This window comes from Uranotaenia lowii, chromosome 1 (genome assembly GCF_029784155.1).
Source record: "Uranotaenia lowii strain MFRU-FL chromosome 1, ASM2978415v1, whole genome shotgun sequence".
Lineage (NCBI taxonomy): Eukaryota > Metazoa > Arthropoda > Insecta > Diptera > Culicidae > Uranotaenia > Uranotaenia lowii.
Genome location: NC_073691.1, coordinates 134,766,304 through 134,778,215, shown reverse-complemented (window position 1 = coordinate 134,778,215; position 11,912 = coordinate 134,766,304). Strand labels below are relative to the sequence as shown.

At 40.6% G+C, this 11,912-nt stretch overlaps 1 protein-coding gene across 1 annotated transcript; it reads right to left on the bottom strand.

Annotated features, from left to right (window-relative positions):
* Positions 1-4,877: 4,877 nt before the first annotated feature.
* On the bottom strand, positions 4,878-6,586 carry LOC129738612 (uncharacterized). The gene is made up of 2 exons (XM_055729848.1): positions 5,931-6,586; positions 4,878-5,846 (listed from the first exon to the last, which is right to left on the bottom strand). The coding sequence occupies exons 1-2, from the start codon at positions 6,381-6,383 to the stop codon at positions 5,445-5,447; spliced, it is 855 nt and encodes a 284-aa protein (XP_055585823.1). The 5' UTR covers positions 6,384-6,586; the 3' UTR covers positions 4,878-5,444.
* Positions 6,587-11,912: the final 5,326 nt, after the last annotated feature.

Here is an 11,912-nt window from a genome sequence, read left to right as displayed (position 1 = left end):
TTAGTTGACAGCACGTAATACACGACACGTAATTTTTTGCCGACCTGTAAAACTACAGCAAATGTCATGCTCCTTTTTGTTACAGGTCATTTGCTGTAATATTAAAGGATTTTGCATTTGCATTTAAACGAATCAATTGAATATGACGTGTTTTTTTTGTTACATGTTCTATTATTTTAAATGCAACCATTTTCAATAACACGTAATAGTCATTATTTTTTTCTGTGTATCTAGAAGCAGCAGAAAGTCATCGAATCGGATGGTAACATGGCGAGGCGTTACATTCCATCGTCCGAGAAGCGGCTGGCCCTCCTGTAGGAACATCCGATCTTCATCGAGATGAAAAAGCTGCTTCAGGAGGACTCCCGTCTGTTGCCATCGCTGCTCCAGAAGATCCAATCGAGTAATCCGATTCTGAAGGGTAGCATTTGGGAAAACCAGATGAAGTTTTTGGCACTTTTGAATAAGGGAACCGATGAGCTGAAATAGGCTCTAGTTAGGTATCTTCGCAGCTTTGTCGGAGACACTCAGACACATGCAATTTGCCAACAGGAAAGTCGAACAGTCCCAGTTTCGCGTCGTAGCTTCCGAGATCGGTGTCGAGTGATTAGTCAGGTTAACGGTCATGTGTAAATCCGGAACCGGAGATTTCCTGTACGAGGAAGAGCCTGAATTTTACAGATACCACTACCTATGCTTAAGTACAGTGAGGGGCAAAATGAAGATTCCAAATTATTTTTTTTAACGTTTTTTTTTATATTCTGCTTAAAATTCAACAAAACACATCTAAGTCATTTTTAAAATATTGTTTATTATGTTCTTTTCAATTTTTGTTAATGTTGCGCTAAAAAAAAAAGTTTTTCTGATAGAAAAAATTACAGTTATTATTCTAAAAAAAAATAATGGTCAAAATAAAGTGTCCAACTCAAAAATCAATATATTTCGATAAGTTTCCATCGCGAGGCCCCTCAAATTTGTTTCGTTTGTGTATTTTGGCGTTTCATAAACAACTGGCTTGGCCCCGGAATATTCAAACAAGTGGCTACATTCGAAAAGTTGTAAAATATGGAGAACGCAAAAATTTCTGGTTCCATTCCGTTGTCCATCCGGAAACTGCTTGTCCGTGATGTCAATAACGGTCAAACGCACCGGGAAGTGGCCAAGCACTACGAAATCAGCAAGACTTCGGTATCAAAAATCATGCAGAAGATGAAAACGTTCGAATCGGTGGTGGATCGCCCGAGAAGATGACGGAAGCCCAAGACAGATGCCAGAACGGACAAGAAAATCATTCTTGAGGTGAAGAAAAACCCAGAAATTAAAGGGTGTTCACGATGAAAATGCCACACTATGAACTTGCTGTACCTTTTTAACCGTTGGGAAAAATTTAATAGAAATTTGGGTGAATTTAGTTCGTAGTGCGTTGTTTACATCCTGCAAGTTTAAAACTCCTGTGATCAAAACTCGCGGAAATAAAGTCAAAAGAACAGCTCGTGCGTGATGAAATCTTGCGCATTCATCACGAGAACAAGGATCTCTCGCATCGTTCCATCGCTCAAACGTTGGGAATCGCGAATTCCACGGTGCCGCGAGTGATTAAGCAGTTCGAGGAACGATTGACCACCGATCGGAAGCCCGAACCGCTTGAAGGAAAAAGTATTCCGTGCAACACCAAAAACCACAACCGAAACCCGGACGCCTCCGTTCGGGATGTGGCTAAGAAGCTGCAAATAAACCGAAATTTTGTACAGAAGCCCAAAACTAAGGTTGGGCTTCGAACGTTCAAGGTACAAAAGGCCCCTAATCGCGACGAGAAGCAGAACAAAACCACAAAAACCCGTGCCAGGATGTTGTACCTCAACACGCTGACGAAAGTTGAATGCTGCATCATGGACGACGAACCAAATGTGAAGGCCGACTTCAAACAGATCCCCGGCAACCTGTTTTTCACGACCAAGGATAAGTTCAGCGTTCCGGAGCATGTCCGCACCCAGAAGATGTCCACATTTGCGAATTAATTCCTGATTTGGCAAGCCATCTGCACGTGCGGTAAGCGGAGTGCACCTTTCTTGACCCAGGACACGATGAACGGACAGGTGTACATGAAAGAGTGCCTCCAGAAGCGGCTGCTTCCTTTCCTGAAGGCCCACAACGTCCCAACAATCTTCTGGTCGGATTTGGCCTCATGACATTACTCCCAGGACGTGTTGAAGTAGTATGCGGACAATAAGGTCAATCTTGTGTCGAAAATGTTCAACACTCCGGAACTCCGCGCCATCGAGAAGTACTGGGCGATTATGAAGCAGCAACTTCTTAAACGACCTAAGGTAGTGAAGACAGTCGAGGAACTGAAGAAAGTATGGGTTTACATGCAAAAAACTGTTGATTTACAGGTTGTGCAGAATCTTATGGCCGGGGTTAAGGCAAAAGTGCGGGCATTTACGTATGGAGTGTAAATAAAATACGAGTAAAATGGTAAAATGATGTTTAATAGTTATTTTTCAATCCCTGGAAATTTGATGTCAATCGGATGAAAACTCGAAATTCGCGAATCAATTTTGTGTGTGGCAATTTCGGTATCGCGTCGTACTGTCCGTCGCCGCATTCAAGCGAAGGAGTAGGGGAACATGCCCTATTATGCGCCACCTAAGCGAATCGCTGATTTTCTGTGTATTCCACGTACAAATTATGTTAAAAATGGGTGTAATCGTTGAAGAAAAGTGTTTTCTACAAATTCCTATGATTTTTCATTACTCAAATTGCTATAGTTTCTCCAAAAACATGATTTTTAAAAACCATATTCAAAGCCACAGAACGAAACTGTGTTGCGAATACGCGCCGCTGTGTATTCAATACGCGCCTAGCAGCCGAACACACCCGAGAGCAGCCGAAGACCGAAAACACACCAATACATACAGACACTTTTACTGAAAAGAAAATCAAAATGGACTAATAGAAATTTAACAAAAAATGAAAAATAGATTTTTTGGGCTGAATTAACGCTCAAAATATGGCTTTGAACTTTTTGTTCATTTTCAATGGAAATTGGCCTTTTTGAAAAATTAATGCTATTTTCAGCCTACTACGATTGGCGCGTTATAAAGAGCGCATGGGCCGTGATAGAACATACCCATGAAAAGCATACCTTAGCGAGTTCAGTATGATTATTTAGCATAAAATCATAATTTAGATTCTCTTCTATCGATGTGTCAGAAAATATTGTCTTATTCGTTTTTCTCTGCTTGGTGACACCTTATTAAAAGTGTTTTAAAATTTAGATCAAAATGAAGAAAAACCTAAATTGTTAAATTATCATGACACAGGGGCATTTTAAGGAAAAATTCATACTTGCCATGACCAATCACAGCATTTAAAACAAATTGGTAATATTTTGCAGGCTTAAAATGTGTCAGATTCTTCAAAACAAGAGTGGCGCGTATTAGCCACATGGGGCGTTATATGAACTTTTCCCCTACCATAGCAAGATCGCAGTGAGAAGGCCTTTCATCAGCCAGGTGAACAAGACTAATCGGCTTAAGTTCGCTAACAAACACGCCGATAAACCGCTCGAATACTGGAAAACAGTGTTGTGGACCGACGAATCCAAATTCGAGCTTTCAAACCGGAAGAAGCGGGATCGTCTGGGCGAGGTGAGGAGCTCCAAGACCGCCATATCCGAGGAACAATCAAGCACGGAGGTGGGGTGGGCAGTTTGGTAAAAATTGACGGAATCATGAGAGCTGTCATTTGCAATATCCTGCGGGAGAACTTCGAGGTACCCCTCATCAAGACGGGGTATTCGAAGTCATTTTTTCGTTCCTGTCGCATAAAACCCCTTGAATGGCCCCCACAAAGTCCTGATCTGAACCCCATCGAAAATCTGTAGGCCATCCTCGATGCTCGAATTGATAAGACTGGTGTGACAAATAAAAATACTTATTTTGATGCCCTGGAGCGTAGCCATACCCATTATTAATTCGTTCTTGTTGGCTTTCATTTGATTTATTTGAAGCTGTAGGTACTGTTCTGGACACTTTAATTTGGCCCTGTTTGTGTCCCTGTCAGGTTTACTCTAGCGAGATTCGATTTGTTGGCAGTCAATTAAGAAAGTTGATCTTGTAAAGGGGGTCTGTGTATGCTGGTAAAGATTGAACTTTTACACAACAGGGGTTTGATTAGTTCAGATTACTCGGTCCTCTCTAACGTGGAGACAGGCAGGCTACCTTAAACTACTTATGCTCAAACCTTATTTCCACGGTAAAACTTTCAATGCCAAGTTCAGAACGTATTGACTAGGTCGGACTAGGGAAAAACACGCAAGAAAATGCAAGCATGCATGCAAAACTTTCCTGATGTAGGCTTACCTACATACATTTATGCATGAATCCGAGCATACAACGCCGAGACTAGCCAGCTGATAGCATATGTAGGAGTGGGTGGATGGGCTGGTGAAAATTAGTGAAATTGACAAGGTAGCTTTCGCGTTGGGAGGCGTGTGTTTTTTTTGTATTAAGGTTTAATTAGTTTGTTTGGAATTAGCAAAAAAAAAATCACTGGACCGCATTCGGCCAACATGCGATGGGGGGGAAAACTAGATTTAATTTCAAGTGCGAGAAAGTGCGTTATTTATGTAGGTTTGTAACGAGTGTGAAATGTTATGTTGCAAAATGTGATTGATCCTGATGGGGTTTCATGAAACTTGTTTGCCGTACCAAGCGGTTTACTTTTCCAGTGTTATGAAGTAAGATTTAGATGAGCTGGAGGAAAACTGGATGCTAGAGTTGAAAGTGAGAGTGAATTACAAGAACCTTTGGACGCGTGTTCGGAAAAGTGGGACATGTTTTTGTCTGGGTTAGACGAGAAAAAAACACCTGTGGTTTCTATTTTTCATTTCTTCATTTAGTTTTATTTGACTTTTTACAAATGAGTCCTATAAGACCTAATTAAATAAATAATCAGTTCTTCGAGTGTAATAAATTAAATTACAATTAAGTTAAATAAATATGCTAGCAAGTTTTTAAAACTGGTTCTAAAAAAATGCTACGGGCTTTTGCATCCAAAATAATAGGAGCTGGAACGGTGGCATTTTGATACGTTCCATGACTTTTTTTTAGCTGTACCCAAAAAGAGGATAGCACGTTGTTAGAAGAATAATAGCTGAGGTAACGCAAAAAACAAACAAAAATTTTGGATATTCCCTTTTTCGATCATCAGTCGGTTTCCTGAAACTCATACGGTCGATGTTGGCATTTCCGGTTTAGTTAACATGTTTGTGTTTCTATTTTTTTCTTTTCTTATTGTCGTGAGCTAGTTCTTCACAAGCTTTGGCTTAGCGTGGTGTTGAATGGAAGGACGCTTTTTGTTTTGTGGTACGCCTACCAGATTAGACCCGTTGAGGGCGTCGCAGAGCGGAGCGTCGTTGGTCGGTGGTCAGTCGGGAAGACTTACTGGCCGTAGTGTCCGTAGCCATTGTAGGCCATTCCTTGGGCAGCACCGATACGTCCCCAGCCACCTCCGTGTCCGCCGGAAACGACGACCTCATGGGCAGATTCATGGTGGCCACCTCCGCTGGAGATCAGTTTTTTGATTCCGATGATCGAGGCAAGAGCAAGGGCGAGTTTGGATACGATCAAAGCTTTACCGGCCAGCAAAGCTAGGGCACCGAAGGCAAGTGGGACCAGGGTTGATCCGAGCAGCAGAGGGATCATGATCCAGTGACCGTTCTTCTTGTCCTTGTTCTTGTTTCCGAGACCGCCGCCATATCCGCCTCCAAGACCGCCTCCGAGACCGCCTCCGCGAGTTTCCTCCATGGAGCGCTTGATCTCTTCGCTGGATGGGAACTTGACCTGGATAAGAACAGGGAAAGGTAAAAATATTGGTTAGATGGATGAGCTCCGCTAGATGACAGATCGCCATTACGAAGTACTTACTTGCAGGGTATGAGATTGGAAGAAGGATAGAACCTTATCGAACAGCATCGAGTTTAGGGAGCGTTCCTTCTCATCCAAGGAGCGAGGCAATTCCATCTCGATCTGAGATTCGCTCTTGATTGGGGCGCTGTCAACTGGGAGTTCCTGATCGCGGACAAACTTGACTCCTTCGGTGATCTTGAAGTCCTTCAGTGATCGGGAGACGCGGTCAAGGATGGTGAAAAGCTTCAGTTTCAGACAGGTAGGCACATCGGAATTGGCACAGTCCTGGTACGTTTTGTACAGGTATTTGATCTCGCCTAGGTATGATCCCGATCGAGGTGTCTGTTGCTGTGGCTGGTCCTGGCTGTCGTCGATGGTGTTCGAGTTCAGCGAGTGTGCTGCAGATGCACTGTGGGCCATGGACACTGTCACTAGGCAGCTTATCACCAATAAACACTTGAACATCTTCATTCTGTAGGCTAATTTGGTTACTGAGTGTGGCGGGATCAACTCCACTATAAAACTAAAATCACTAGTTAAAAGACTTTTGTTTGCTAGTAAATCTGTTTTTCGCGAAAACAGATCACAAAGTTGAACCGAATCACGGAACCTCTCACTCTATGCGTTGGATAGTTCTAGAACTGTAGACGAATGAAATCAAACTGTGCCTATCATCGAGCTGATCCAGCAATATATACCAAAGCTACCAGGCCCTGTAAAATTTTCAGTTTTCCACCTGATGCTTCACGAGTGAGCCAAAGTTTTCCCCCGCTTTTCCATTCCCCAAACCTAATCAAAGACGGGCTGACAAATTTGCGCTAGAAAATCGAGCAACGCTACATACTTACACTATCCACATAACCGCCAAGTTAAAAACCTATAGCATACTTCTGCGCGGCTCAATCCATCTGGCCAAACGCAAAACGATGCACATGCACATGCACACACGCGAATTGCGCCTGACGCTGGCCAGGCGCATCTTCCTTCCGATTCCCCGACTTCCACCCATCGAAAAGTCGTCGTCGAACCAGTTTTTCCACCTTACGCTACTAGCCACCAGACAGCTGATCTTCCTCCTTGAAGGGAGAAAAGAGACAGACACAATGTAAGGCAGTCAGCCAGCCAGCCAGTTAATCAACAACCACCGCAAGACTCTTAGGCCTATACAACTTACCATCAAATTCATTCAGTTCTATTCTGTGTTTTACAAGAGCGCGTGCCCGGGTCTTCAAACTCTTCGCAAAAAAAACGCGATCAACTATTGTGTTTACATACATACCTGGAACCCTTTCTCATTTCGTTCCGTTGCAAACATTTAGCTTCTCATTTCTTTTTTTTTTTTTTTTGGACCACTGGCTGACCAACACGCCGTCGTCATCGTTCCGTTTCGATGGAAAAATTCACGTGTTTTCAGCAGCGTACATGGCTCTCCACAAACATTCCGATCGATGAGTACTACTATGGGCGCGGGTAATGCACCCACGCGCGCTGGCAGCTGAAGAAAACTTAATTTCAATGTACCCCCTTTGCCACCAAGTTCGAGATTTTCCACCCCCTTTTTCCTAGTAACAGCAGCAGCAGGGCGAAATTTTCCGGTGGAAATGCGTTTGATGGGTGATAACAGTCAGCTGCTGCCGGTTTGGAAATCGAATGTTTTCTTTACGGCTGTTTGGGCGCTACGTTCATCGTCCTTCAAGTGCAAGCCCTCGTATCGAGTTGGAGTTTTTTTTTTGCATGTTTCATTCGATTGTAATTGGTTCGTTCACAAATGTCATTGACCAAATCCTACGGTTGGGTTACGGTCGAAATACGGTTTACAAAATTTTGATAACGTTTATTTCATAACACTTTAAATGGTAATTAACTTGAATTCGGTGACTTTTTTTCTCCAATGTAGAGTGTTCAAAAAATGAGATAACACTTTTTATCTTAATTTTGTGGTGAACTTGCACCACATACATATAATGTTTTAGAGTAATTTTATGCTATCATCAGGAAAAACTATTCCTCGCGTTAAAGAATTCTTTTTCACAAAGTGTTCATTTTATATCGGCCTTTCTACAATACAAGAACTGGTACAGGTTGAACACGATTTTTAGGACTGAAATTAATGGCTTTGAGTGCACCAAATTCATATTCACCAAATAAGACTTAATTCACATCGAAAGTATCACAGATTAGGCCAACTAGTATTAGAAAGTTTTATTATGGTTTTTTATAGAATTTTAAATGCAGCTTGTTTGAAAACTGTTTTATTACAGAAAGCTGCTGAAATACTTTATTCAACCATTTGTTTGAAGGTAGTGCTGAAAACGATAATTAAGCTTTTACTAAATATTCTGTATAAGTTATTAAGAAAGAGTTCTGGATGCTTGTTCCAAGCTCTTATGTTCTATAAAGGCACGCAGCAGTTGATTTCAAAACCGAAAAAATAGGTGACACTTTTCGATCAAGATGTCCAAACAGGACACGCTCAGGCTAGATTGCACATATTTGAATTGGAATTGCTATTTTTGCACATTTTTGATTACTCATGTTTGTTGTTTTTTTAAGTTTAATAAAAAATTATTTTCTGGAATAACTTAAAATCACCGGAAGTGGTATGTATAAACATCTCTACAATATGAGTATTAAGTGAAAGGGCCCAAATAGTAGGAGAAAAAATTCGTTGCTTGACGCCATCATTATTCAAAGATGGCGGTTTCCGATTTTTTTTTTCAAAGCTATAAACTACCGAAAATTTCATGATACATCCACAATATGGATATTATGTGGAAGTACTAAACGAGAAGAAGTTAAATTGCGTTGTTCGAAGCCGTCTTGAAATCAAAGATGGCGTCCCCAGACAACCAAAAGTCGTATATTATTTTACAGATTATATCGTATGAATGTTATTTAAACTCATTTTCGAATATCTGCACCTACAATGTGCGGCCTGTGCATATTATTTATCGTATTTAAATGCATTGCATGTTTTTATTACGACAATTCGTATATTTGCACCTACATTGTACGTCCCATGCATATTCATTATCGTATTTAAATAAATTGCATGATTTTATTACGACAATACAATCCAAATCAAGAATATATGTGCTAATGTACCTATATGGCCTCCAAAATGATACGTATATACTGGTTTTGCTGAATTATATACGATATGTTTAAACATATATTTGTACGTATATTTGTGCTGCAAATTCGAAATACCCACCAAATGGTTGTCTGGATCTTCCGTTTAGCTTGAAAATGCTGCTTATGACTGAAACCCCCGGAATATGGATATTAGATGGAGTTCAATGAGTAGAAGACGAACTTCGCAATCTGACGCCATCTTGAAATTAATTGAAAAAACACGGCGGTATTGTCGAATATAAACGAGTGCAGAATACCTTAACTTATCTCATATAAAATAAAATTTTTCCGTATTTGGTATGGAATGTCCAAAAAGTAGCTGCGCTCCAGCTGATTTTTATCAAAAAGATAATCAAAATTGCTGAGGATAGAATTGTTCCACATAAATAGAAGAAAAACTTTAAAAATGTGCTTTTGTAACTTTGTATTAAGTTTACATTGGAAATTTATGGAGCTGATTGTTTTACCAGTCATTTCACAAATAAGATTCTTCTTTTTAGAAATTTACCAGGAGATCCAAGATGATTTTCAAAACATTCGTTGGACCCCACATATGTGTAATGGCAGGAGCCATTTCAAAAATCAATTGAACACTTAAGTGCATACTTTATTTTAAAAAAAAAGAGAAACCTGAATAAATTATCTCTATAATGAAACTACCCAGGTAGCCATAAGCACTACAATAGCCGTTAATTTCGGCAATATTGTCTCACAAAGCTAAGAGAGAGCAGCGAAGCTCTTAAGCTGTTTTAAATAGTGCTTCGCCAAGTTTTAAGTGCTTATGGTTTCTTTGATAATAACAACTAAATCGGTCATCATTTGCGACCAGGGTAACGCAAACAAAGTACAGGTCAAATTTCTCGAAAAAATGTTTTGCGAACATCTATGGAAGATTGAAATAAATGGTTTCCAGCCCTCCAAATCCCCGCCTCCGCCTTGGATTCTTCGAAAACCCATCTTGACTCCATATAAAATCGTTACCATTTCTATGTGGAACGAAATGTCCATAATACTTGGAGGAGAAACCTCTGGAGATCATTATAACGTAAGCTTGCCAGATTGTTCAGTTTTATTCGGGTTTGCCCGGATATTGTATGATATAACAAAATTTGGGAAAAGTCCCGGGGTTGCTCGGATTTCACTGAAAAAACTCGGATTATGCACGGAGTACATTACTTTATTTTTAAATCGAACAAAAAAAAGGTGGAGGTGGAACTTACCTCACAGCGCAGTTAGTTAACCTTAAGTGAGCTAAAAAAGCTCAAAGTTCTGTAAAATGACAATTTTTTTTTCTGGGATTTCGGAAAACGTACTGTAAACAACTCACTCATAAAATTAAATTTATAATAAATTTCAGTTTAACTATGATCCAATTTATTTATATTTGAAAAAAAATGGAAACTTTAAATGTAAAGCTCAATTAGTAAAACAATTATTTCCGAAACCGATTTTCATGAGTTTCAGCTCAAGTGTAAACATCAAACTCAAGTGAAACAGATGAACTTTCAATACCAGGCCAGCAATTGAATCGTTTTGTATTATAAAATTGCTGACCCGATGTGAGCTTGCTACACTTTGTAGAATTCAAGAAATTTGTGATATAAATCATTTGAATTATTGATTATTAGAATATCGTTTTCAATTGACAATTCAACATCAAAAACAACCTCTTTCAATGGAAGTTGCTTCTTCAAATTTGAATAGTAATGGCAATGATGATTGAATGGCTTTATGAGTTCCTCGAATTATGCCAAAAAATATTTATAAAAGGCTCCTACGCCTTACCGTCTTGCCTCTAAAAGAATAAATAAAAAAACATTTCTTGAATCCCGAAAAATAAAATTTTCTATGTGCCTAGTTTGGTACACTGTGACACCAAGCACAGTAATTTTTGTTTTCTATTCAAACTATATTTCATCTTTTCTGTTCCAAACTTCGTCGATTCTCCGGGGCATAGGGCCTTGGTAAAAGACCTCCACTGTTGACAATCCGGAGCCAGCGTCTTCACTTGGTCCCAGTCCAGATTCTCGTCGACAGTTCGGATTTCGGCGGCTTGGTTTCGTCGCCACGAATTTCTGGTCTTTCGACGTCCCAATGGATTCCATTCAAGTGCCTCTCTGCAAATCTCGTTCTCATCTCTTCGCAGCGTGTGCCTAATCCATCTCCACTTACGTTCCCGAATCTCGATTTCTAGCGCCTTTGATGACACCGGCGATGTAGTTCCTCATTTGAGATCCAGTTGCCAGGCCGTCAAGCATGAATGATGTTTCGCAGGCAGCAGTTTACAAATACTTGCAGTATTCGCGTCGTCACCGCACCGCATATGTGCATCAAGTTTAGCACCCATACAACAATACGAGTTTGAAGTTTGAGTTGAAGATTCCATGAGATCTGGCATGTTCTCCACATGTTCCGGAGACTCGCAAACGTTAATCGGGCCTTTCTGATTCAGATTTCGATGTCTTTTCTGGTACCACCATCACGCGTTATCTGGCTACCAAGATACTGGAAGCACTCAACTTTCTCAACTTGTTGACCAGCTACCATGAAATTAGAAGGATTTCCTGTGTTGATCTCTATCGTCTGCCAGGTCAAGGCCGTTCAGCTGCTCCATTGTCGAAGGATTCCACGGCAATCCTCGGTTTGGTCTACAGTCAATCGATCCAGTCACGATCTCATCCATTACAATGAGAAAAGCACCGGTGATAAAAAACATCCTTGTCTCACTCCAGCAGTTACCGGGATAGGTTCGGACAAGACATCGTCGTACAAGACTTTGCACGAATTGCCTCGTACTGTGCTTCGATGAGATGAACTTGTTACTCTGGGATCCCTGTCGTCTAAGAGCAGCCCAGATGTTTTCAT

What these genes read in the sequence shown, in the direction of transcription:
- LOC129738612 (XM_055729848.1), bottom strand. Translation starts at nt 6,383, where the DNA reads ATGAAGATGTTCAAGTGTTTATTGGTGATAAGCTGCCTAGTGACAGTG. An exon ending in TCCAATCTCATACCCTGCAA is followed by an intron (nt 5,847 to 5,930) that starts GTAAGTACTTCG and finishes GTTCTTATCCAG; the next exon opens with GTCAAGTTCCCATCCAGCGA.